The 27,456-nt window shown below is 49.0% G+C and overlaps 1 protein-coding gene across 1 annotated transcript in view; it reads left to right on the top strand.

Moving 5' to 3' along the window:
* scrib (scribble planar cell polarity protein) overlaps positions 1-27,456 on the top strand; it is a 289,526-nt gene that overhangs the window by 48,611 nt on the left and 213,459 nt on the right. Inside the window, exons 7-13 of the mRNA XM_078534268.1 lie at positions 6,519-6,593; positions 8,030-8,174; positions 9,487-9,605; positions 14,662-14,861; positions 23,430-23,596; positions 25,867-25,991; positions 26,573-26,710. Of these exons, the coding sequence (XP_078390394.1) occupies positions 6,519-6,593; positions 8,030-8,174; positions 9,487-9,605; positions 14,662-14,861; positions 23,430-23,596; positions 25,867-25,991; positions 26,573-26,710 (969 nt within the window). The remainder of the gene's footprint in view (positions 1-6,518; positions 6,594-8,029; positions 8,175-9,486; positions 9,606-14,661; positions 14,862-23,429; positions 23,597-25,866; positions 25,992-26,572; positions 26,711-27,456) is intronic.

Consider the following 27,456-nt stretch of genomic DNA (forward strand, 5'->3'; position numbering starts at 1 on the left):
TGGCAAGATGGATACAGAATTGGCTTGGTCATAGACGACAGAGGGTAGCAGTGGAAGGGTGCTTTTCTGAATGGAGAGCTGTGACTAGTGGAGTTCCCCAGGGATCAGTGCTGGGACCTTTGCTGTTTGTAGTATAAATAAATGATTTGGAGGAAAATGTAACTGGGCTAATTAGTAAGTTTGCAGACGACACTAAAGTTGGAGGAGTTGCAGATAGTGAAAAGGATTGTCAAAGGATACAACGGGATATAGATCGGTTGGAGACTTGGGCGGAGAAATGGCAGATGGAGTTTAGTCTGGACAAATGCGAGGTAATGCATTTTGGAAGGTCTAATACAGGTAGGAATTATACAGTAAATGGCAGAACCCTTAAGTGCATCGACGGGCAGAGGGAGCTGGGTGTACAGGTCCACAGGTCACTGAAAGTGGCAACGCAGGTGGATAAGGTAGTCAGGAAGGCATATGGCATGCTTGCCTTCATTGGCAGGGGTATTGAGTATAAAAGCTGGGAAGTCATGCTGCAGCTGTATAGAACCTTGGTTAGGCCACACTTGGAATATTGCGTGCAATTCTGGTCACCACATTACCAGAAGGATATGGAGGTGTTGGAGAGGGTGCAGAGGAGGTTTACCAGGATGCTGCCTGGTCTGGAGGTTATTAGCTATGAGGAGAGGTTGGAGAAACTGGGATTGTTCTCACTAGAGCGACGGAGATTGAGGGGCGAATTGATAGAAGTTTACAAAATTATGAGTGGCATGGACAGAGTAGATAGTCAGAAGCTTTTTCCCAGGGTGGAAGAGTCAATTACTAGGGGACATAGATTTAAGGTGAGAGGAGAAAACTATAGAGGAGATGTGTGGCAAGTTTTCTACGCAGAGGGTAGTGAGTGTCTGGAATTCGTTGCCAGAGAAGGTGGTGGAAGCAGGTACGATAGTGGTGTTTAAGAGGCAGCTTGACAAATACATGAATAGGATGGGAATAGAAGGATACGGACCCCAGAAGTGCAAAATGTTTTAGTCGACGGGCAATATGATGGGCGCAGGCTTGGAGGGCCGAAGGGCCTGTTCCTGTGCTGTACTTTTCTTTGTTCTTTGTAATTAGATCATACCCATTTACCTTTTATTTATGTCTTTCAATCATCTACCATGTTGCCAAACCTGTGTGCATTCTGGTAGAGTGCCCTTAACTTTGTGTTTTTCACATTATTCTCCATTCTAAACTTAGTCGTTGCTCGCCTTTGTTTCACCTAACTTCTAATTTCACTTGCTACTTTTCTACTACCTATTAGCAGCTTTAATTCCTTCCAACTTGAGCTACCCTTCAGGTTCCCATCCCCTGACAAGCTAGTTTAAACCCTCCCCAACAGCATTCGTAAATCTTCCTGCAAGGGTATTAGTCCCGGTCCTGTTAAGGTGTTATCCATCCATCTTGTACATGTCCTACCTGCCCCAGAACTGGTCCCAATGCCTCAGAAATCTGATGCCCTCCTTCCCACACCAGTTCTGCAACCCCATCTTCAAATACTCAATGCTTCTATTCCACGTAACATTGGGAGTAATTCTGAAATTACTTTCTTGAGGTCCTGCTTTTTAATTTTCTTCCTCACTCCCTAAGCTCTGCTTTCAGGACCTCATTCTTCTTCCTACCTTTGTCGTTGGTACCAATGTGGACCACGATCTCTGACTTTTCACCCTCCCCCAGAAGGATATCCTGCAGCTGCTTTGTGACATCCTTGATCCTGGCACCAGGCAGGCAGTACACCATCCTGGAGCCACATTTACTGCTGCCGAAATGCCTGTCTGATCCCCTGGCTGTTGAATCACTTATCACCATTGCTCTTCCACTCTTCATCCTGTCTTCATGGAGGAAGACACAAATAACTTCCCAGAAATACTAGGGAATCGCGGGTCTAATGAGCAGGAGGAATTGAAGGAAATTAGTATTACTGAAAAAACAGTGCTGGAGAAATTAATGGGACTAAAAGCCGATAAATCTCCAGGGCCCGATGATCTGTAGCCCAGGGCACTAGAGGAAGCAGCCGTGGAACTAGTGGATGTGTTGGTTTGTCATCTTGCAAAATTCTGTAGATTCTGGAACAGTCCCAGTAGATTGGAGGGTGGCAAATGTAACCCCACTATTTATAAAAGGAGGGAGGGTAAAAAAACAGGGAATTTCAGACCGGTTAACCTAACATCAGTAGTGGGAAAATGCTAGAGTCTATTATAAAGGATGTGATAACAGGACACCTTGTCTAATCCTATTGATATTTTCAAAGTCATTTATGAAAGTGAAATCATGTTTGACAAACCTACTGGAGTTTTTTTGAGGGCGTAACTAGCAGAATAGATAAGGGAGAACCAGTGGATGTGGTGTGTTTGATTTTTAGAAAGCTTTTGATAAAGTTCCACACTAGAGATTAGTGTGTAAAATTAAAACACATGCAATTGGGGGTAATATATTGGCATGGATTGAGAATTGGTTAGCAGACAGGAAACAGAGAGTGGGAATAAATGGGTCTTTTTCCGGATGGTAGGTGGTGACTAGTGGGGTACCACAGGGATCAGTGCTTGGGCCCCAGCTATTCACAATATATATCAATGATTTGGATGAGGGAACCAAATATAACATTTCCAAGTTTGCTGACGACACGAAACTTGGTAGGAATGTAAGTGGTGAGGTGGGTGTTAAGAGGCTTCAGGGCGATTTAGACAAGTTGAGTGAGTGGGCAAATATGTGGCAGATGCAGTATAACGTGGATAAGTGTGAAATTATCCACTTTGGTAGAAAAAATAGAACGGTAGAGCATTATTTAATGGTGATAGATTGGGAAATGTTGATGTACAAAGGGACCTGGGTGTCCTTGTACACCAGTCACTGAAAATAAGCATGCAGGTGCAGCAAGCAGTTAAGAAGGCAAATGGTATGTTGGCCCTCATTGCGAGAGGACTTAAGTACAGGGGCAAGGATGTCTTACTGCAGCTGTACAGGGCCTTGGTGAGACCACACCTGGAGTATTATGTGAAGTTTTACCGAAGAAAGGATACATTTGCCAGGGAGGGAGCGCAGTGAATGTTCACCAGACTGAATCCTGGGATGGCAGGATAGTCGTATGAAGAGAGATTAGGCCAACTCGGCCTGTACTCACGAGTTCAGAAGAATGAGAGGGGATCTCATTGAAACATATAAAATTCTGGCAGGGCTGGACAGACTGGATGCAGGGATGATGTTTCCTCTGGCTGGGGGGGTCTAGAACAAGGGGTCACAGTCTCAGGATATGGGGTAGGTCATTTAGGGCTGAGATGAGGAGAAACTTCTTCACTCAGAGGGTGGTGAACCTGTGGAATTCTCTACCACAGAGGCTGTGGAGGCCGACACTGAATATTCTAAGAAGGAAATAGATAGATATCTAGACTCGGGGTATGGGGAGAGAGCGGGAGTATGATGTTGAGATAGAGGATCGGCCATGATCATATTGAGTACCGGAGGAGGGTTGAAGGGCCAAAAGACCTACTCCTATTTTCTCTGTTACTATGTCCTCCCCTCCTGTGCAGCTGAGCCACCCATGGTGTCACAGACTTGGCTCTGGCTGCACTCCTCTGATGATCTATCATCCTCACAGGCATCCACAATGGAAAACCGATTAGCAACCAAGATAGACCCCCCGGACTCCTGCGCTACATGCTTGGTTCTCTTCGACTGCCTGTTGGTCACCCATCCCCCTTCTGCCTGTACGTTCCTAACCTGCGGTGTGACCACCTCCCTAAATGTGCAATCCATGTAGTTCTCAACCCCGCGGTCACACCACAGTGACTCCAGCCGCTCGAGTTCCGAAACCCAGAGCTCAAGCTTCTGCAGCCGGTGACACTTCCTGCAGATGTGTTTGTCTAGGACCTGGTGTGTCCATGACTTCCCACATACCGCAGGATGCACATTCCATTCAGCCCAGCTGACCTGCTATACGTAACTTTAAAAACTATTTATTACAATTAGAATAAGTAGAATGACTTACCAGTTAATCACCAATCAGCTTCTTCCTCCATACAGAAGTAACAGCCAATTACTGGAGGCTGAAAAAACGAGGTAGATAAAGCAAGGGGCACCTCCTTCACTCAACGCCCTCACTCACCAAGCTCCTAATTTGACTTCTATGGCATGATTTCCCAATCCCTTGGTTCTTTTTTGTGATCCAATTTTACAAAGAATCCACAGCCTACTCCGGTTAGGATTAGCTCAGAAGGTTAGTTTATTTTCTACATGCTAAAGCTGCAAAAGGAGCGTTCACCACATCCCACTCCGCACGCACACACAGTTGTGTGGGGGTTAGAGAAAGAGTTTTACAGTACAAGGACCTCACAAATGAATATTAGTTCATGTTGAGTTTGAGTCCAGAGGGCGCTTTCTTTGTGGTGGGGTTCCGTTCTGATTCATTTCTGGCTGGTTAAAAAATACAAAATTCTTGAAATGAATGGTGCTGCTGCTGCACGATGGGCTTTCTGTGTTTAAACCACTTGGCAAACCAATTGATCAGAAACTTTTAAAATCAAGCAGGCTTTCTGGAGTTGAGACTGCTTACCTAGTCCAGTTGCTGGAGCTCTGTCCCGTTGATGTTAAAACAGCAATCTGACTGTGAGGCTGAAAGGTGTAATGTTAAAACTGTCCAAATGGCCAGAGGATTGGGTCGTGTCACATGGCCAGTGAATGGTTAATTGAAGCTTAGCAATTAGTTTCTGTAATAAAAACAAAAAATTGCTGGAAAAACTCAGATCTGGCATCACCTGTAGAGGGAGAAACTGAGTTAACGTTTCAAGTTCCTATGACTCTGCTAGTTAGTTTCTGTGCTCCTGGCCAGGATTCTATTGTTCCTCCTCAGGAGAGACCCGAATCGGCTATTAGTATATCTTCCAGTACATCGAGTTTTGATCTTTCTACTTTGTGATAGTTCAGGATGGAAGGGCCAGTTTGTCTGCATTTCCTCTGCTTCTGTTAATTGTAAGGGTTTGCACAATGAAGTGAGAAATTCCAGAAGCTGAAAAAAATAATGATTTTGTTCTTGAAACTGTTGGGGACAGCTCCCAGCCAGATGGACAACCCTGTGATCAGGTGACTTGCAGCAGCCATCTTAATTTTCTTTGTTCAGCATGAATAGTCCAGTTTTAAAAATAAAGCAATAAGGATGGAGTTTTGAATATACAGCATTGGGTTTCTTTCCGTGTCGCAGGAACCCAACACTTTTAAAATATGAACTTTACTCAGTGTGCAATCCTTTGGAACTGACTTTTCTTTTAAAATGTACAATATGTGCTGCAAAAGATGGCCACCGAAGGTCATCTGACCTAGTCTGTGAACTCAAAACCTGCCACCCTGTCTCACAAGGACAAAAGGGATACATCGCAGACTGAGGTATGAACCACCCATATCCTTAGACCATTCAAAAGACATTTTGAATTGAATGGGTCTTTCTGAAACAAAGATGGTGATTGACACAACCCGCTTCAGGATCAATATCTTCAAACAATTAAACAGGGTGTGGCGAATCAACCCGAGACCAACACCATATTTGGAAAAGGGAACTGTGAGAAGCCACATGGTAGGGTAACCATCTTAGTTACCCTTTTTATCTTCAAGTGCTGTCTGCAGAAAGACATAGCAGCAGAAAGGGCAGTAACACCTATGCCTTGAGAACTGGAGATTGTAATATCACAAGGTCTCCAAGCCTGTTCCTTTTCAGATCCATGAGCAAACTGACCTCCTGGTGACAAGACTACAAGCAACGAACTCTGTGACCTGAAGAAAGTCCACTCCTTTTGAGAGAGTCCTGAAAATCCACTTTGGCATGTGACTCTGGATGTTGAACTTTCCTAAACTGCACTTCAGGAGTGAACAGAGTGAAGACGTCTTTTACATCAGGCCTGCAATCCATGTTTTCCGGAACAGGACAGTCTCGTGAATTATGAACTATTCCTATCGTTTATAACTTGTAAAAGTGCACTATTCTTTTCAACTGTACTTTCCTTTAGTGTTTCTGTGGCTGAGTGCTGTAGATTTCCGCGTGAGCGTGTGAATGAACAGTTCCCTTTATTTAAACCAACGAAAAGCCTGCTGCTGGTTATTTAACTTGTTCACACACTCAAAGTTAAAAAAACACAAACCCCCCATTCACAAGCTTACTGATTACAGACAGTAGGGAAGGGACAGGGGTTTCAGTCATTCTCTCTTCCCCTGACTGTAACAATACAGTGAGTAATGGCATAGCTCTGAGCATGGTGAATGCCCTGGTGCTTCTCTGCATGCAGCGAGGACCCCGGTGTGGCTCTTTGTAGAGTTGGCATAGTGGGATTGGACTGTACAGTTAATGTCACGGCTCAGGTCTATGTTTAGTTTGCCTGTGGTTTGACAAGATCTGGAGCTCTGGAGTTTTTGCTGGTTTTAAAGAACTCAGTGCTAATTCTGTTGTGATTAAATGTTGTATGGACGCCTGGGTGTGTGACAGTGACTTACTTGAGTTCTTTGTTTTGCAGCCGGACACTTTAGGAGCTCTGCCAAATCTGCGGGAACTCTGGTTGGATAGGAACCAACTCACTGCACTGCCACCGGTAAGAACACTTAAACTACAGTTGCAGAACGTTTGCAGCCTCAAGTGATGTCCAAAGAAAATCCAGCGAAAAGGTTGGAGGTTACATTGATGACGTTATCAATTTAACCGGGCTATGGGGAGAGCGGGGCAGAATTATTACTTCAGGATTTATTTAGTGCAAATTCCCGAAGCCAATCGATAGCCTCCTCATTTGCTAAGTTTAAGGTGATTAGTCCTCACTTAGTCTGTAGAGGGAACACTCCTCGGTAATGTGCAATATTGTTTGTGTCTTTCCACAAGTGCATAAGGAGTTTGTACTGAGGGCCCAGTGGTGGAGGTTGCCTGCATAGGGGCCCTGGCCCATCCTGGACCTGTTTAGTAAGGACTACTCCTGCCGTGGTTGTTCAAAACCTGCACTTGGACAGGTGGGGTTTGTCATAAGGAACTTGTTAGTAACTCCTTGTGTTTCCCATTCCTTGATCCAAAGGATGTCTGCTGGTAGATCTTGTTCAGGAAGGGTGTGTATGGGTTGCTGAGATAGAAGGCAGGCAGTAGGTGGGTTAAACAGGTCATCATGGAGCGGTAAGTGAGATACAGGTATGGATGGTTTCATCCGGCTTGTGGGTTTTTCAGTCGGATGTGATGTTTGTGAGGACAGGAAGCCAGGCGAGGGGTGTTGAGCAAGGAGTTCCAGTAATGATGCACATTGTTCCATTCTACTGAGTCTTAAAAAGATCTGTGTGATGACCTAAGCCAGATGGGTGTTTGTGTTGAATTTGTATAAGACAATGATTTTTGCTCTGTCACATCTTTGGGAGTGAGTTTGAGCTGATGATTCTTGTGTAGAACGGAGTCAGCCAGGCACGAGCACAGGGGCCAGGTTGTTTCAGGAATTCTTGTGCAGTGTTGTCTATCCCAGTGCTTTGCCACCTTTCAGGCTCCTCAATGCTTTCTCCAGCTGGGTGATCTCGAAGGGATCGGGACTGCCCTGTTCTTTATGGTGCTTTCAGTTTGTTATGGGTGATGTATTTTATTTCCTTAATGGTGTCCTCTCTATATGGAGCAGGTGACTGGCAGCTTGATTCAGGGTGACTGACGGGTGATTTCAGGTCGGTGATTTTTGGGCTAATTGAAGGTGGTGATTCAGGATGAGTGAAATTGAGCCCTGCAGTCATTTCCTCCTGTCTGGCACAACCTACAGCATGGAGAGATTGGATGAGCTTGTCAGCTATTTCGGAGACATCAGATGATTCATATTCCTTTAGGAATACTGCCCTATCTGCATCAGGGCATGGGATGTAGATAGCCATGAGGGATAGCTGTACAAACAGCTTTGTGAATGGTACCACAGAAGCTATTCTTCCACAGCTATGTATAGGTCTAGCTAGAATGCAGTGGGACAGTGTGATTAGTCTTGATTGTGGGATGAGAGTCCTGTTCTGTTCCTTATTCCAGGAATTGGGAAACCTGAGACGCCTGGTCTGCCTGGACGTTTCGGAAAATAAACTGGAGAGGCTTCCCAATGAAATCAGTGGACTGGTAGCACTGACTGACCTGCTGCTCTCCCAGAACCCACTGGAGTCTATACCAGATGGCATTGGTGAGTACAGTGTGTAGCTTAACGCGCAGAGACCCCTGGTCCAGGGTGAGGTGCTGCAGAGACCCCTGGTCCAGGGCGAAGTGCTGCAGAGACCCCTGGTCCAGGGCGAGGTGCTGCAGAGTCCCCTGGTCCAGGGCGAGGTGCTGCAGAGACCCCTGGTCCAGGGCGAGGTGCTGCAGAGACCCCTGGTCCAGGGCGAGGTGCTGCAGAGACCCCTGGTCCAGGGCGAGGTGCTGCAGAGACCCCTGGTCCAGGGCGAGGTGCTGCAGAGACCCCTGGTCCAGGGCGAGGTGCTGCAGAGACCCCTGGTCCAGGGCGAGGTGCTGCAGAGACCCCTGGTCCAGGGCGAGGTGCTGCAGAGACCCCTGGTCCAGGGCGAGGTGCTGCAGAGACCCCTGGTCCAGGGCGAGGTGCGGCAGAGATCCCTGGTCCAGGGCGAGGTGCGGCAGAGACCCCTGGTCCAGGGCGAGGTGCGGCAGAGACCCCTGGTCCAGGGCGAGGTGCGGCAGAGACCCCTGGTCCAGGGCGAGGTGCGGCAGAGACCCCTGATCAGAGGTGACAAGGGGGGTATTATGCAGCACTGGTCCTGGGGAGCATTGAATGGGGTCTCGTGGTCGGTGGCAAAGGGGTCTTCTGGTTTGTTGGGAGTGGGCCTGGGGACATGGTCAGTGGGGAGGGGGGGATGCTGGAGATCTTGTGGCCCTTGGGGTCAGGGGCTCAGTGTCTCATGATCCATGGGGAGGGGGCTCGGAGCCCCGCGGGGAGGGAGGGCTCGGAGTCCCGCGGGGAGGGGGGGCTCGGAGTCCCGCGGGGAGGGGGGGCTCGGAGTCCCGCGGGGAGGGGGGGCTCGGAGACCCGCGGGGAGGGGGTCTCGGAGTCCCGCGGGGAGGGGGGGCTCGGAGTCCCGCGGGGAGGGGGGGCTCGGAGTCCCGCGGGGAGGGGGGGCTCGGAGTCCCGCGGGGAGGGGGGGCTCGGAGTCCCGCGGGGAGGGGGGGCTCGGAGTCCCGCGGGGAGGGGGGGCTCGGAGTCCCGCGGGGAGGGGGGGCTCGGAGTCCCGCGGGGAGGGGGGGCTCGGAGTCCCGCGGGGAGGGGGGGCTCGGAGTCCCGCGGGGAGGGGGGCTGGTGGGGTCTCGTGGCCTGTGGAGATGGGTATGGGGACCCGTGATCCATGGGGAGGGGAGGGTAAGAGTTAATCTGGCTGCCGGCTGTCTCGTCTTGTTGGGTGGGGGTTGTCTTCAGCAGTTGGACATTGAGCTGAGGTTTGGGATCTGGCCACTCCTCGAGTTGATAGACAATCTTGTTGTTGTTCCAGGCCAGTTGAAGCAGTTGTCCATTCTGAAGGTGGATCAGAACCGGTTAACACAGTTAACGGAGGCAGTAGGGGAGTGTACACATCTGACAGAGTTGATCCTCACTGAGAACCTGCTGATGGTAAGTGGTGTCTGCACAGAGCTACTTGTGTAATGTTCAATCCTGCCTGAGCAATACTTTAAGCATCACTCCGTCTGAGTAACAGTTACAGTGGGTGGCCCTGCACTTGAAGCTTGGATGGTTTGTTGCAGAGACCTTGGGTGTTAGCACTACTGCTTAAGTCAGATGGTCATGGGCTGAAGTCTCGCGCTAGAGACTTGAGTTCAATATCCAGGCTGACCCTCTTATTGCAGTATTGAGGGAGTGCTGCACTGTCGGAGGGTCAGTACTAAGGGAGTGCCGCACTGTCGGAGGGTCAGTACTGAGGGAGTGCCGCACTGTCGGAGGGTCAGTACTGAGGGAGTGCTGCACTGTCGGAGGGTCAGTACTGAGGGAGTGCTGCACTGTCGGAGGGTCAGTACTGAGGGAGTGCTGCACTGTCAGAGGGTCAGTACTGAGGGAGTGCTACACTGTCAGAGGGTCAGTACTGAGGGAGTGCTGCACTGTCGGAGGGTCAGTACTGAGGGAGTGCTGCACTGTCGGATGGTCAGTACTGAGGGAGTGCTGCACTGTCAGAGGGTCAGTACTGAGGGAGTGCTGCACTGTCGGAGTGTCAGTACTGAGGGAGTGCTGCACTGTCGGAGGGTCAGTACTGAGGGAGTGCTGCACTGTCAGAGGGTCAGTACTGAGGGAGTGCTGCACTGTCAGAGGGTCAGTACTGAGGGAGTGCTACACTGTCAGAGAGTCAGTACTGAGGGAGTGCTGCATTGTTGGAGGGTCAGTAGTGAGGGAGTGCTGCACTGTTGAAGATTCAATACTGAGGGAGCACTGTGCTGTCAGAGGGTCAGTACTGAGGGAGTACTGCAGTGTCGTAGGGTCAGTACCAAGGGAATGCTGCACTGTCGGAGGGTTAGTACCGAGAGAGCGCTGCGCTGTCAGAGGGTCAGATGCAAAGGTCAGTACGTATATACCGAGGTCGCTCTGTTCCTGCACCTCCTTTAGAGGCTCTCCCTTTATTTTATATGTCTCTCCACATCTTTCCTGCCAAAATGAATCACCCTCACACTTCTCTGCATTGAACTTCATCTGCCATTTGTCTGCCCAATCCACCAACATGTCTATGTCCTTTTGAAGTTCAAGACTATCTCCATCACAGTTGACAACATTTCCAACCTTCGTATTATCTGCACATTTTGAAATCATGCCCTGCCCGCCACAGTCTAGGTCATTAATTTATATCAGGAAGAGCAAGGGTTCCCAACACTGACCCCTGGGGGACTCCGCTACAAACCTTCCTCCAATCTGAAAAACAATCCTTTATCACCACTCTGTTTCTTATCCAAGTGCCACTTTCCCTTTTATTCCATGAGCTAGAATTTTGCTCAAGTCTGTTGTGTGGCACTGTATCAAATGCCTTTTGAAAATCCATATACACCACATCAACAGCTTTTCCTTTATCAACCTTCTCTGTTACCTCCTCAAAAAATTCCAGCAAGTTAGTTAAACATGATTTTCCCTTAATGAATCCATTCCTTAATTATCCTGCACTTGTCTAAGTGATTATCAATTTTATCCCGTACTATAGTTTCCAGAAGTTTCCCTACCATTGAAGTCAAACAGACTAGCATGTAGCTGCAAGCTTTATCCTTGCACCCTTTTTTGAACAATGAGCATTCACAATTCTCCAATCCTCTGGCACCTCCCCTGTGTCTAAGGAAGACTGGAAGATTATCACTAGCGCCTTTGCAATTTCCACTCTCACTTCCCTCAGTCCCCTTGGATGCATCTCATCTGGTCCTGGTATCTTATCTATTTTAAGTAAAGATAGCCTTTCCAATACCACCTTCCACTTGATTGTAAGTTGTTCTAGTGTACCAGTCACCTCCTCTCTCACCTCAGCCTGGGTAGCAAGTTCTTCCTTTGTTAAGACAGATGCAAAGTACTTGTTCAACACCGCCACTATTCTCCAGCCTCCACATGCAAACCCCCTTTTTTGTTCCTAATCGACCCTATTCTTTCTTTTCCCACCCTTTTATCATTTACATGCTTATCGAAGATCTTAGAATTCCCTTTACTGTTCACTGCCAGCCTCTTTTCTTGCTCTCTCCTTGCTTTTCTTATTAGTTTCTTCACTTGCCCTCTGGCCCTTCTATACTCAGCCTTATTCTCCATTGTATTTTCTACCTGACACCTGTCGTATGCACACATCTTCCTTTTCATCTTTACTTCTATCTTTCTGTCATCACCCAGGGCACTCTGGATTTATTTGTCCTATCTTTCCTCTCCAAGGGAATATACCTTGACATTGTCTGCAATACTTTTTCTTTGAAGTGGCCCATTGTTCAGCCACTGTCATTTCTGCCAACATTTGATTCCAACTCACTCGACTCATACATTCTCATCCCATCGAAGTTGGCTTTCCCCCAATTAATTGTCCCTGCTCTGGATAGTTCTTCGTCCTTTTCCATGATTAACCTAAACCTTATGATACAAAGGCCACTGTCCCCTAGAGGATCTCCCACTGATATTTGATCCACTTGGGCCAACTCATTCCCCAGAACCAGGTCCAACAGTGCCTGTCCTCTCATTGGACTGGAAACATATCGCTGCAGAAAACTATCTTGAACACATTCCAGGAACTCTTGCCCCTCTTGTCCCTTTGCACTATCCCTATCCCAGTCTATATTAAGGTGAATTGAAGTTCCCCCATTATGATTATTCTATAATTTTTGCACCTCTCTTTAATTCCTTTGCAAATTTATTTCTACACATCCCTTCCACTAGTTGGTGGTCTATATACTACATCAATCAACGTTATTGCACCTTTTTTATTCCTAACCTCTAACCAGAGATATTCTGTCCTTGACCTCTCTGGAATATCCACTCCCTCCAGTACTGTAATGCCAGCTTTAATCAATACTGCCACTCCCCCCACCACACCACCTCCCCCAACCTTCTCCCCCCCTTCCTGTCTCTCCTAAACACCTTGTACCCAGGAATATTTGCCCTTCTTTGAGTCCGGTCTCTGTTATAGCAATAATATCATAATTCCATTTGTCAACCTGTGCCTGCAGTTCATCGATCTTAATAACCACACTCTGTGCATTCACATAGATACACATTAGTCCTGATTTAGGCTCTTTAACTTTCCCCCTTGATCTGACTGCATCTAATAACTTACTGTTGTCTACTCTAATTCTATCAGCTCTCCATGTATTCTACCTACCTTGATACTACTCTCTGATATATCCTTGTTATCAGTTGATACTTCATTACTTCCCACAGCCAGTTTTTCTCCTCTGCACTCTGAATTTCCCCTCAGGTTCCCATCCTCCTGCCAATCTAGTTTAAACCCTCCCCAACAGCACTAGTAAATCTCCCCACGAGAACATTAGTCCCAGTCCTGTAAAGGTGTAACCCGTCCTTCTTGTACAGGTCCCACCCACCCCTGAACCGACCCCAATGCCTCAGAAATCTAGACCCCTCCCTCCTACTCCATTTCTCCAGCCACATGTTGAACTGCTCAGTCTTCCTATTCACATGCTCACTAGCCCGTGGCGCTGGGAATATCCTGAGATTACTACTCTTGAGGCCCTGCTTTTTAATTTCTTCCGAACTCCATAAAATCTGCTTTCAGGATCCCATCCCTTTTCCTACCTATGTCATTGGTCCAAATGTGGACCACGACCTCTGGCTGCTCGCTCCCTCCCAAAAGAATTTCCTGCAGGGAGAGAATGCTGCACTGTCGGAGGGTCAGTGCTGAGGGAGCGCTGCACTGTCAGAGGGTCAGTACTGAGGGAGCGCTGCACTGTCGGAGGGTCAGTACTGAGGGAGTGCTGCACTGTCCGAGGGTCAGTACTGAGGGAGTGCTGCACTGTCGGAGGGTCAGTACTGAGGGAGTGCTACACTGTCAGAGGGTCAGTACTGAGGGAGTGCTGCACTGTCAGATGGTCAGTACTGAGGGAGTACTGAGGGAGTGCTGCACTGTCAGAGGGTCAGTACTGAGGGAGTGCTGCACTGTCGGATGGTCAGTACTGAGGGAGTGCTGCACTGTCGGATGGACAGTACTGAGGGAGTGCCACACTGTCGAAGGGTCAGTACTGAGGGAGTGCTGCACTGTCGGAGAGTCAGTACTGAGAGAGTGCTGCACTGTCGGAGGGTCAGTACTGAGGGAGTGCTGCACTGTCGGAGGGTCAGTACTGAGGGAGTGCTGCACTGTCGGAGGGTCAGTACTGAGGGAGTGCTGCACTGTCGGAGGGTCAGTACTGAGGGAGTGCTGCACTGTCGGAGGGTCAGTACTGAGGGAGTGCTGCACTGTCGGAGGGTCAGTACTGAGGGAGTGCTGCACTGTCGGAGGGTCAGTACTGAGGGAGTGCTGCACTGTCGGAGGGTCAGTACTGAGGGAGTGCTGCACTGTCGGAGGGTCAGTACTGAGGGAGTGCTGCCCTGTTGGGGGGTCAGTACTGAGGGAGTGCTGCACTGTCGGAGGGTCAGTACTGAGGGAGTGCTACACTGTCGGAGGGTCAGTACTGAGGGAGTGCTGCACTGTCAGATGGTCAGTACTGAGGGAGTGCTGCACTGTCGGAGGGTCAGTACTGAGGGAGTGCTGCACTGTCGGATGGTCAGTACTGAGGGAGTGCTGCACTGTCGGATGGACAGTACTGAGGGAGTGCCACACTGTCGAAGGGTCAGTACTGAGGGAGTGCTGCACTGTCGGAGAGTCAGTACTGAGAGAGTGCTGCACTGTCGGAGGGTCAGTACTGAGGGAGTGCTGCACTGTCGGAGGGTCAGTACTGAGGGAGCGCTGCACTGCTGGAGGGTCAGTACTGCGAGGGCACTGCACTCTGGAGGGTCAGTACTGAAGGAGTGCTGCGCTGACAGAGTTGCCTTCATTTGAATAAGACGTGAATCCCTGGCCTTTTGGTTGGATGCAAAAGATTCCATAGCACATTCAAAAAAAAGCAGGAGAATTCTACTTGGACTCTTGTTTAATATTTATTTCATTTTAGGACTCCTAATAGTGTGAAAAATAGAGAATTAGTCAAATAGAAGTCCTCATTTTCTGGGTTAATTTCAGACACTCCCCAAATCTATTGGAAAACTGAAGAAACTAACAAACCTGAATGTGGACCGGAACCGACTCATGGCTTTTCCAGCTGAATTGGGAGGCTGTGCGAGTTTAAATGTGCTGAGTCTCCGTGACAACCGGCTAACATACCTCCCTCCTGAACTTGCAAAGGCATCTGAGATTCACGTACTGGATGTGGCTGGAAACAGGTAGGACTGCGGAGTTAGACACTGATCTGTAAATAGGAGTGAGTGTGGAGTTAGACACTGATCTGTAAACAGGAGTGTGTGTGGATAGAGACACTGATCTGTAAGTAGGAGTGTGTGTGGATAGAGACACTGATCTGTAAATAGGAGTGAGTGTGGATAGAGACACTGATCTGTAAGTAGGAGTGAGTGTGGATAGAGACACTGATCTGTAAATAGGAGTGAGTGTGGATAGAGACACTGATCTGTAAATAGGAGTGAGTGTGGAGTGAGACACTGATCTGTAAATAGGAGTGTGTGTGGATAGAGACACTGATCTGTAAATAGGAGTGAGTGTGGATAGAGACACTGATCTGTAAATAGGAGTGAGTGTGGATAGAGACACTGATCTGTAAACAGGAGTGTGTGTGGATAGAGACACTGATCTGTAAATAGGAGTGAGTGTGGATAGAGACACTGATCTGTAAATAGGAGTGAGTGTGGAGTGAGACACTGATCTGTAAGTAGGAGTGAGTGTGGATAGAGACACTGATCTGTAAATAGGAGTGAGTGTGGATAGAGACACTGATCTGTAAATAGGAGTGAGTGCGGAGTGAGACACTGATCTGTAAGTAGGAGTGAGTGTGGATAGAGACACTGATCTGTAAATAGGAGTGAGTGTGGAGTGAGACACTGATCTGTAAATAGGAGTGAGTGCGGAGTGACACACTGATCTGTAAGTAGGAGTGAGTGTGGATAGAGACACTGATCTGTAAATAGGAGTGAGTGTGGATAGAGACACTGATCTGTAAATAGGAGTGAGTGCGGAGTGAGACACTGATCTGTAAGTAAGAGTGAGTGTGGAGTGAGACACTGATCTGTAAATAGGAGTGAGTGTGGATAGAGACACTGATCTGTAAATAGGAGTGAGTGTGGATAGAGACACTGATCTGTAAATGAGTGTGTGCGGAGTGAGACACTGATCTGTAAATAGGAGTGAGTGTGGAGTGAGACACTGATCTGTAAATAGGAGTGAGTGCGGAGTGAGACACTGATCTGTAAATAGGAGTGAGTGTGGAGTGAGACACTGATCTGTAAATAGGAGTGAGTGTGGAGTGAGACACTGATCTGTAAATAGGAGTGAGTGTGGAGTGAGACACTGATCTGTAAACAGGAGTGAGTGTGGAGAGACACTGATCTGTAAACAGGAGTGAGTGCGGAGTGAGACACTGATCTGTAAACAGGAGTGAGTGTGGAGTGTGACACTGATCTGTAAATAGGAGTGAGTGTGGAGTGAGACACTGATCTGTAAATAGGAGTGTGTGTGGAGTGAGACACTGATCTGTAAATGAGTGTGTGCGGAGTTCGATGCTGGTCTGTAAGTAGCTGTGTGTGTGTGGAGGTAGACGGTGGCCGGTAAACTGGAGCGAGTGAGGATTTAGATGTTGGTCTGCAAATAGGAACGAATGTAGAGTTAGATGCTGATCTGTAAATAGGAGCGAGTGTAGAGTTAGACGCCGGACTGTAAATAGGAGCGAGTGTAGAGTTAGACGCTGGACTGTAAATAGGAGCGAGTGTAGAGTTAGATGCTGATCTGTAAATAGGAGCGAATGTAGAGTTAGATGCTGATCTGTAAATAGGAGCGAGTGTAGAGTTAGACGCCGGACTGTAAATAGGAGCGAGTGTAGAGTTAGACGCTGGACTGTAAATAGGAGCGAGTGTAGAGTTAGATGCTGATCTGTAAATAGGAGCGAATGTAGAGTTAGATGCTGATCTGTAAATAGGAGCGAGTGTAGAGTTAGACGCTGGACTGTAAATAGGAGCGAGTGTAGAGTTAGACGCTGATCTGTAAATAGGAGCGAGTGTAGAGTTAGACGCTGGCCTGTAAATAGGAGCGAGTGTAGAGTTAGACACTGGACTGTAAATAGGAGCGAGTTTAGAGTTAGACGCTGGCCTGTATATAGGAGCGAGTGTAGAGTTAGACGCTGGACTGTAAATAGGAGCGAGTGTAGAGTTAGATGCTGATCTGTAAATAGGAGCGAATGTAGAGTTAGATGCTGATCTGTAAATAGGAGCGAGTGTAGAGTTAGACGCTGGACTGTAAATAGGAGCGAGTGTAGAGTTAAACGCTGGACTGTAAATAGGAGCGAGTGTAGAGTTAGACGCTGGCCTGTAAATAGGAGCGAGTGTAGAGTTAGATGCTGATCTGTAAATAGGAGCGAGTGTAGAGTTAGACGCTGGACTGTAAATAGGAGCGAGTGTAGAGTTAGACGCTGGCCTGTAAATAGGAGCGAGTGTAGAGTTAGACGTTGGCCTGTAAATAGGAATGAGTGTAGAGTTAGACGCTGGCCTGTAAATAGGAGCGAGTGTAGAGTTAGACGCTGGACTGTAAATAGGAGCGAGTTTAGAGTTAGACGCTGGCCTGTATATAGGAGCGAGTGTAGAGTTAGACGCTGGACTGTAAATAGGAGCGAGTGTAGAGTTAGACGTTGGCCTGTAAATAGGAATGAGTGTGGAGTTAGACACTGGTCTGTAAATAGGAACGAGTATTGAGTTAGACGTTGGCCTGTAAATAGGAGCGAGTGTGGAGTTAGATGCTGGTCTGTAAAAAGGAGTATGTGTGGAGTTAGACACTGGCCTATAAATGGGAGTGAGTGTGTGTGGAGTTAGATGCTGGTCTGTAAACTGGATCGAGTGCAGAATATCACAAAATCTATTGATCTACATGTCCCTGAGTGTAGAATTTACAAACTGTGAAGATTGTAACAAGTAGCAATGCTGGTTAAATTGGTTCCTGCCTAGTAATAAGGGGTGGGACTCTCTGGGAGTGTTTTGATAGGTTCCCAGAACTGTTCAAAGGTCAGTGAACAACTCTTTTCAGTGAGTCAGTTTCAGGAAGTGAGCCTGCAAGGGTCACCAACACAGGGACAGGAATAGGCTTCAAGTTAAAGAAAGGGCTGCAGTTAGCAGACTGACTCCGTACTGTGGGCCGTTGGGGCAAAGGTAGCCCTTTGGAACAGTGATGTGCTGCTTGGCATGGCCATAGATCTGAAAGTGTGCTTGTAAACTCTTGAGTTACTCGGGAACCCAGCAAGGAGGAATCTCAGAAGATGAGATTGAAACCCTGCGAGGTGAGGTGGGCCATCCAAGTGGGAGTGACTTTTGGAGAGAATTCCAAGGAAAGATCTTCAAAGGTGGAGGTTGGAAACCCTCATGAGAGAGACGAAATTTCAATGAGATTAGTTGACTCACAGTGAGACCAACGTCTGGATGATTTCTTGAGAATTTCATAGACTTTGTCTTGGTTGCATCTGTCATTGACTCTCTGGTGTGTTAAACCACAGTTGGTCTGTTAAGTCACATGTACCTCATAGTTACTCTGACTGAAGAGTATAAGATACATATTGTAAATTGTTTTATCTTTCTGAACTTGTGTAATAAATTTTGTTTTTTCATTTGTTCAAAATCTGTGAAATCTTGTGGCTTTATTCCAAAAGCAGGTGTCTTGACTCTCAACCTTTATCTACTTAAAACAAAACATTATTGGTCCCCAACCGGATTCCCCCCACCTACCCACCCCATGTCCTGGGGTCTGGCCAAGGATCATAATATAAATTGGGGGCTGTTGTGGGATCTCGGATCCGTAGACAAATACGAATGCTGACACTTGCTGAGGTTAAGGTTTATGAGATTTCCACGGTGAATTTTACTAGACTGATTGAAAAGCAGAATGACTTTGTCAATTGCTAAGGCTTTTCTGGAGAGGGAAGTTTTATCCCTGTGTGATTTGCAACAGCTAACCAAAGCTAGGTTAACCGTTTTAGCAGAAAAGTTAGGGTTAGAACTAAAAGCAAGGGCCCAGAAAGCAGAAATAATTGATAGCACAGCATCTGGGGTTGGAAGAAGCAGAAGTGAATCCAGATAGCAGTTGAATTAGCTAGAATTCAGTTGCAGATGAAGCAACTTGAGATGGAAAAAGAAATCAGAAAAACTTGAATTGGAAGAAGAAAAAGAACCTAGAGGGAGAGCAAAAACAATAGAAATACGAAAGCTCGGGTTTGAGTTTCAAAGAGAGAATGCAAACAGCGTGAATTGGCAGGTAATAAGCTTAGGGTACGGAGTGAGAGTCTAATAGTTTGGATGAGGAATCAAGTCCCGTTTTGAGCTGTTTGATATAACAAAGAATCTTTGCCTTATCGCCTCAATTCACTGGAGACTGGGGTTGAGAGATACTTCATCTCATTTGAAAAGGCAGCTAACCAGCTAAAGTGGCCAAAGGAGACACGGTCTCTCGTTTTGCAAAGGGTTTTGGTTGGGAACTCTATGGCTGTGTGCTCTCATCTTTCAGAAGAACAATTTTTAGATTGAAATAGTTAAAGCTGCAGCACTTAATGCTTACGAGCTTGTCCCTGAAGCATATCAGTTGAAATTTTGGACTTGAAAGAAAAGACCAAATGCAGAATTTGCTCGGGAAAAAGACACGCTGTGGGACTGGTGGTTTCAACCCCTGAGGTTCGAACAAAATTTTGAGAATTTGAGGGAGCTAATGATAATGGAAGAATTCCAAAGTAACATCCCAATAACTATTAGGTCACACCTGGAAAATTGTGAGGTTTCTTAGGCATGAGAAGCAGCAGTTCTGGCATAGGCGTATGATATATCACATAGACAGCTGGGGGGCAGTAGATCTCCATCTGTAAACCAACAGGGAAACTAGAGGAACAGGCAAGAGTCTCGCAATACAGAGGAGGCAGAAGATGTTCCAGTCAAGGAGCTTCAGTGAGATTGGTTGACCCACAGTGGGACTAACGTCTGGGTGGTTTCTTGAGAAATCTGTTGACTCTCTCTTGATTGTATCTGTCGTTTACTCTGTAATGTGGTGTGTTCAACCACAGTTAGTCTGTTAATTCACATGTGCCATAGTTACCCCGAATGAATCACAGAATCACAATGCAGAAGAGGCCCTTCAGCCCATCGAGTCTGCACCGACACGTGAGAAACACCTGACCTACCTACCTAATCCCATTTACCAGCACTTGGCCCATAGCCTTGAATGTTATGACGTGCCAAGTGCTCATCCAGGTACTTTCTAAAGGATGTGAGGCAACCCACCTCCACCACTCTCCCAGGCAGTGCATTCCAGACCGTCACCACCCTCTGGGTAAAAAAGTTTTTCCTCACATCCCCCTAAACCTCCTGCCCCTCACCTTGAACTTATGCCCCCTTGTGACTGACCCTTCAACTAAGGGGAACAGCTGCTCTCTATCCACCCTGTCTATGCCCCTCATAATCTTGTACACCTCGATCAGGTCACCCCTCAGTCTTTGCTCTAATGAAAACAACCCAAGACTATCCAACCTCTCTTCATAACTTAAATGTTTCATCCCAGGCAACATCCTGGTGAATCTCCTCTGCACTCCGTCCAGTGCAATCACATCCTTCCTATAATGTGGCGACCAGAACTGCACACAGTACTCCAGCTGTGGCCTCACCAAGGTTCTATACAACTCCAACATGACCTCCCTACTTTTGTAATCTATGCCTCAATTGATAAAGGCAAGTGTCCCATATGCCTTTTTCACCACCCCACTAACATGCCCCTCTGCCTTCAGAGATCTATGGACACACACGCCAAGGTTCCTTTGTTCCTCAGAACTTCCTAGTGTCATGCCATTCATTGAATACTTCCTTGTCAAATTACTGCTTCCAAAGTGTATCCCCTCACACTTTTCAGGGTTAAATTCCATCTGCCACTTATCTGCCCATTTGACCATCCCGTCTATATCTTCCTGTAGCCCAAGACACACAACCTCACTGTTAACCACCCAGCCAATCTTTGTGTCATCCACAAACTTACTAATCCTACCCCTCACGTAGTCATCTACATTGTTTATATAAAAGACAAATCATAGAACTATAGAACCATAGAACACTACAGCACAGAAAACAGGCCATTCGGCCTTTCTAGTCTGTGCCGAAATATTATTCCGCTAGTCCCATTGACCTGCACCTAGTTCATAACCCTCCAGACCTCTCCCATCCATGTATCTATCCAATTTATTCTTAAAACTTAAGAATGAGCCCGCATTTACCATGTCAGATGGTAGCTCGTTCCACACACACAGACTGAGCACAGATCCCTGTGTTACGCTACTGGACACTGGCTTCCAGTCACTAAAGCATCCTTCTGTCATCACCCTCTGTCTCCTACAACTAAGCCAATTTTGAATCCACCTTATAAAATTACCCTGTATCCCATGTGCCTTTGCCTTCTTGATAAGACTCCCATGTGGGACCTTGTCAAAGGCTTTGCTGAAATTCATATAAACTACATCAACTGCACCACCCTCATCTACACACCTGGTCACCTCCTCAAAAAATTCAATCAAATTTGTTAGGCATGACCTCCCTCTGACAAAGCCATGCTGACTATCCCTGATCAAACCTTGCCTCTCCAAGCGGAGATAGATTCTCTCCCTCAGAAATTTCTCCAATAGTTTCCCTACCACTGACGTGAGACTCACTGGCCTGTAGTTCCCTGGCTCATCTCTACAACCCTTCTTAAATAGCGGAACCACATTAGCTGTTCTCCAGTCCTCTTGCACCTCCCCCGTGGCCAGAGAGGAATTAAAAGTTTGGGTCAGAGCCCCTGCGATCTCCTCCCTTGCCTCCCTCAGCAGTCTGGGACACAAATCATCTGGACCTGGAGATTTGTCCACTTTTAAGCCTGCCAACACCTCCAATACCTTGTCACTCCCTATATCAATTTGCTTAAGAACCTCGCAGTCTCTCTCCCCGAGTTCCATACCTTCATCCTCATTCACTTGGGTGAAGACGGATGTAAAGTATTCATTCAACACTCTAGCGATGTCCTCTGGCTCCACCCATAGATTGCCCCCTTGGTCCCTAATGGGCCCTATTCTTTCCCTGATTATCCTCTTCCCATTGATATACTTATAGAATATCTTGGGATTTTCCCTACTTTTACCAGCCAGAGCTTTCTCATATCCCCTCTTTGCTCTCCTAATTGCTTTCTTAAGTTCCACCCTGCACTTTCTGTACTCCATTAATGCCTCTGCTGATTTGCTTCCCTTGTACCTGCTAAAAGCCTCTCTTTTCCTTCTCATCGTAACCTGAATATCTCTGGTCATCCCTGGTTCTCTGGGCTTGTTACTCCTTCCTATCACCCTAGAGGGAACATGTTGAGCCTGTACCTTCCCCATTTCCTTTTTGAACACCCCCCACTGTTGCTCTGTAGATTTCCCCACAAGTAGCTGTTCCCAGTCTACCTTGGCCAGATCCTGCCTTATTTTACTAAATTCCACTCTCCCCCAATCCAAAACATTTTTTTGCAACTTGTCTATTTCTTTGTCCATAACAAACTTAAACTGTACCATGGTGTGGTCGCTATCACTAAAATGCTCCCCAACCACCACCTCAGCCACCTGTCCGGCTTCATTCCCCAGAATTAGGTCCAGCACTGCACCGTCCCTTGTTGGACCCTCTACATATTGACCTAAAAAGTTCTGCTGTACATATTTCAAGAAATCCACTCCATCCAAGCCCTTAACACTATGTCTATCCCAATGAATGTTGGGAATGTTGAAATCATTTAATATAATTACCCTATTGTTATTGTTTTTACACACCTCCACAAATTGTGCACATATTTGCTCCTCAATTTCCTGCTGACTATCTGGGGGTCTATAATAAACACCTAACAATGTGGCTGCCCCTTTTTTATTCCTACGCTCTACCCACAAAGCTTCATTCGATGCCCCCTCCAAGATATCATCTCTCCTTACTGCAGTAACTGTCTCCTTAACTAATAATGCAACGCCTCTTCCTCTTTTACCCCCTCCCCTGTCTCGCCTGAAGATTCTATATCCCGGAATGTTGAGCTGCCAATCCTGCCCTTCCCTCAACCACGTCTCAGTGATGGCTACTATATCACAATTCCACATGTCAATCCTCACCCTAAACTCATCCGTTTTACCTGCAATGGATGTTGGAGCATAAGAAAAGAAATTGTTTCATCTTTCTGAACTTGTAGCGTAAATTTGGTGTTTTTTGTTTATTCAAAGCCTGTGCAATCTTGTGGCTTTATTCCAAAAGCAGGTGTCGTAAATCTCAACCTTTAAATAAAACGTTGTTGGTCCCCAACTGGATATCTTCCCATGTCCTGGGGTCTGGCCAAGGATAGTAACAGCAGTTAGATACTGATCTGTAAATAGGCGTGAGTGTGGATTTAGACACTGACCCGCAAACTGTAGCGAGTGTGGGGTTAGATGCAGACCTGTAAATATGAGTGAGTGTGCAGTTAGGTGTGTAGACTCCCTCACCCCTCGGTGGGTGAACCCCCTCGTCCTCGGGGTCAGGGGGTGGGAATGGACGACTCTCTCTCCTTGAGGGGTGTTGGGAACAGACCACTCTCTCCCCTTCCGGTGGGGGGTGGGGGGGGGTGTAGAGTGGGGGAACAGAGCACCCTCTCCCCTGTGGGGGTGGGAACGGATCGCACTTGTGGGTGCGTGGACCCCTCTTTGTGCGCAGGATCTCTCCTCACTCTCTGATCTCTCTCTGATCTTTTCCCAGGTTGATGAACCTGCCTTTTGCCCTCACCAACCTGAACCTGAAGGCCCTGTGGCTGGCTGAGAACCAGTCTCAGCCAATGCTGAAATTTCAAACTGAGGACGATGAGAAAACTGGTGAGAAGGTGCTGACCTGCTACCTCCTACCACAGCAACCGTCACCAAGTCTGGGTAAGATCCTGACATCATCTCACTGTAAAAACTGTGGCTAATGCTCTTACCGATTGCCAAGATGCAATGCGTAAACTCACCAAGACACTTAGACAGCACCTTCCAAACCCACGACCACTACCATCTAGAAGGACAAGGGCAGCAGATAGATGGGAACACCACCACCTGGAAGTTCCCCTCCCAGTCACTCACCGTCCTGATTTGGAAATATATCACCGTTCCTTCACTGTCGCTGGGTCAAAATCCTGGAACTCCCTCCCTAACAGCACTGTGGGTGTACCTACACCACATGGACTGCAGTGGTTCAAGAAGGCAGCTCACCACCATCTTCTCAAGGGCAATTAGGGATGGGTAATAAATGCTGGCCCAGCCAGTGAAGCCCACATGCCATTAATGAATTTTAAGAAAGTGTCCATTGATCCTGATACGCTTGCTCTAGTAAAGATTAACGGTGAGGTGCTTTACTCTACACAAACCATTGACTGTTACTGGGTCAGTGGGCCCTGGGTGAACTGCAACTCCTTTGCTAAGAAGTTCCATTAGGAATTTGATCTCTTTAGCAGGAGGTTAACCTCAACGACTCAATTTGCAGACAAACTAGTAGTGGTCACTCAGCTCAATGCCTAATAAATATGCAGTTCATTCCCTAATATGTAGCTGTGTACACAAGACTGGTAAATGCTGGGGGTGCCTTGTTAATCCCAGACTCTCCTGGGTGGGGTTTGTTAATCCCGGTCTCTCCAAGGTGGGGGTTTGTTAATCCCGGACTCTCCTGGGGGGGAGTTTGTTAATCCCGGACTCTCCTGGGGGGGAGTTTGTTAATCCCGGTCTCTCCTGGGGAGGGGTTTGTTAATCCCGGTCTCTCCTGGGGGGTGGTTTGTTAATCCCGGTCTCTCCTGGGGGGTGGTTTGTTAATCCCGGTCTCTCCTGGGGGGGGTTTGTTAATCCCGGTCTCTCCTGGTGGTGGGGGGTTTGTTAATCCCGGTCTCTCCTGGGGGGGAGTTTGTTAATCCCGGACTCTCCTGGGGGGGAGTTTGTTAATCCCGGACTCTCCTGGGGGGGTGGTTTGTTAATCCCGGTCTCTCCTGGGGAGGGGTTTGTTAATCCCGGTCTCTCCTGGGGGGTGGTTTGTTAATCCCGGTCTCTCCTGGGGGGTGGTTTGTTAATCCCGGTCTCTCCTGGGGGGGGTTTGTTAATCCCGGTCTCTCCTGGTGGTGGGGGGTTTGTTAATCCCGGTCTCTCCTGGGGGGGGGTTTGTTAATCCCGGTCTCTCCTGGGGGGGGTTTGTTAATCCCGGTCTCTCCTGGGGCGGGGGTCTGTTAATCCCGGTCTCTCCTGGGGGGGGTTTGTTAATCCCAGTCTCTCCTGGGGGGGGTTTGTTAATCCCGGTCTCTCCTGGGGGGGGTTTGTTAATCCCAGTCTCTCCTGGGGGGGGGGGTTGTTAATCCCGGTCTCTCCTGGGGGTGGGTTTGTTAATCCCGGTCTCTCCTGGGGGGGGGTTTGTTAATCCCGGTCTCTCCTGGGGGGGGTTTGTTAATCCCGGTCTCTCCTGCGGGGGGGGGGGGGGTCTGTTAATCCCGGTCTCTCCTGCGGGGGGGGGGGGAGTTTGTTAATCCCGGTCTCTCCTGGGGCGGGGGTCTGTTAATCCCGGTCTCTCCTTGGGGGGGGGGGTCTGTTAATCCCGGTCTCTCCTGGGGGGGGTTTGTTAATCCTGGTATCTCCTGGGGTGGGGGTCTGTTAATCCCGGTCTCTCCTGGGGGGGGTTTGTTAATCCTGGTCTCTCCTGGGGCGGGGGTCTGTTAATCCCGGTCTCTCCTGGGGGAGTTTGTTAATCCCGGTCTCTCCTTGGGGGGGGGGTCTGTTAATCCCGGTCTCTCCTGGGGCGGGGGTCTGTTAATCCCGGTCTCTCCTGGGGCGGGGGTCTGTTAATCCCGGTCTCTCCTGGGGGAGTTTGTTAATCCCGGTCTCTCCTTGGGGGGGGGGTCTGTTAATCCCGGTCTCTCCTGGGGCGGGGGTCTGTTAATCCCAGTCTCTCCTGGGGGAGTTTGTTAATCCCGGTCTCTCCTGCGGGGGGGGGGTCTGTTAATCCCGGTCTCTCCTTGGGTGGGGGTTTGTTAATCCCGGTCTCTCCTTGGGTGGGGGTTTGTTAATCCTGGTCTCTCCTGGGGTGGGGGTCTGTTAATCCCGGTCTCTCCTGGGTGGATTATTAAACCCGTTCTTCTGCATTGATCAGTGATCATAGACCCTGATTCCGATTCCTTTGGTTGCAGAAAATCTCTTGAATGACAGCCTGGATGAAGCGTGGTCTGAACCCAACCTGAACCGCGTCAGTGTGATCCAGTTCCAGGAAGAACCGAACGATGAGGAGGAGAATGAAGAGGAAGCAGAGAGGCGGGTGAGCTTCCTGACATTGCAATGGCCCTGAGGGGAAAGGGTGCAGGGGCTCCTGGTCCGGGGGGAGTGGGCGCAGGGCCTCCTGGCCCAGGGGGAGTGGGCGCAGGGCCTCCTGGCCCAGGGGAGTGGGCGCAGGGCCTCCTGGCCCAGGGGGAGTGGGCGCAGGGCCTCCTGGCCCAGGGGGAGTGGGCGCAGGGCCTCCTGGCCCAGGGGGAGTGGGCGCAGGGCCTCCTGGTCCAGGGGGAGTGGGTGCAGGGCCTCCTGGTCCATGGGGAGTGGGTGCAGGGCCTCCTGGTCCAGGGGGAGTGGGTGCAGGGCCTCCTGGTCCAGGGGGAGAGTGGGTCCATCTATTCCTGGTCCGGGTGTGGTGGTGCAGATTGATTGGATATGTTTGGCTGCTCTCTCTCCTTGATCCCGATAAAGGTGGGCTGTGTAACCGTAGAGAGGCTGGCGTCAGCAGCTGGCTTTCCAAATGTAGTGTGTGTGTTCATCCTGCTGTCTGAACATGTGAATGTTAAATGAGCTCCTTCAGTACAAGATGTTACTCTAACCTGCTGGGATCTTTCTGTTGCATGTCTGTAGGGCCGGTTACAGCGCAGAGCAACGCCACACCCCAGTGAGTTGAAGGTGATGAAACAGGCCATTGAGGAACGGAGGGGAGAAGCACTCACCATGAAAGCCCACGACCAACCCTCATCGCCTGACTCACCAGAGCCACAGGTCAGTGCTTTCAGGGGCTCCTGCTCCAGGGGGAGTGGGCGCAGGAGCTCCTGGTCCAGGGGGAGTGGCTGCTGTATGTCCTGGTCCAGGGGGAGTGGGCGCAGGGGCTCCTGGTCCAGGGGAGTGGGTGCAGGGGCTCCCGGTCCAGGGGGAGTGGGTGCAGGAGCTCCTGGTCCAGGGGGAGTGGATGCTGTATGTCCTGGTCCAGGGGGAGTGGGCGCAGGGGCTCCTGGTCCAGGGAGAGTGGGTGCAGGGGCTTCTGGTCCAGGGGGGGTGGGTGCAGGGGCTCCTGGTCCAGAGGGAGCGGGTGCAGGGGCTCCTGGTCCAGGGGGAGTGGGTGCAGGGGCTCCTGGCCCAGGGGAGTGGGTGCAGGGCCTCCTGGTCCATGGGGGGAGTGGGTGCACGGGCTCCTGGTCCAGGGGGGGTGGGTGCAGGGGCTCCTGGTCCAGGGGGAGCGAGTGCAGGAGCTCCTGGTCCAGGGGGAGTGGGCACTGCGTCTCCTGGTCCAGGGGAGCGGGCGCAGGGGCTCCTGGTCCAGGGGGAGCGGGCGCAGGGGCTCCTGGTCCAGGGGGAGCGGGTGCAGGGGGAGTGGGCACTGCGTCTCCTGGTCCAGGGGGAGTGGGCACTGCGTCTCCTGGTCCAGAACTTGGAGGTGCGGGATGTGCTGATCCAGAGAGTGTGGGTGCCGACTCTGGGGTGTTCATGTGCTAAGTGTTTGGTTGTAAAGTAATTGTGTATTTCCTTTC

This window comes from Cetorhinus maximus, chromosome 3, assembly GCF_964194155.1.
Source record: "Cetorhinus maximus chromosome 3, sCetMax3.hap1.1, whole genome shotgun sequence".
In the NCBI taxonomy this organism is placed as follows: Eukaryota; Metazoa; Chordata; class Chondrichthyes; order Lamniformes; family Cetorhinidae; genus Cetorhinus; species Cetorhinus maximus.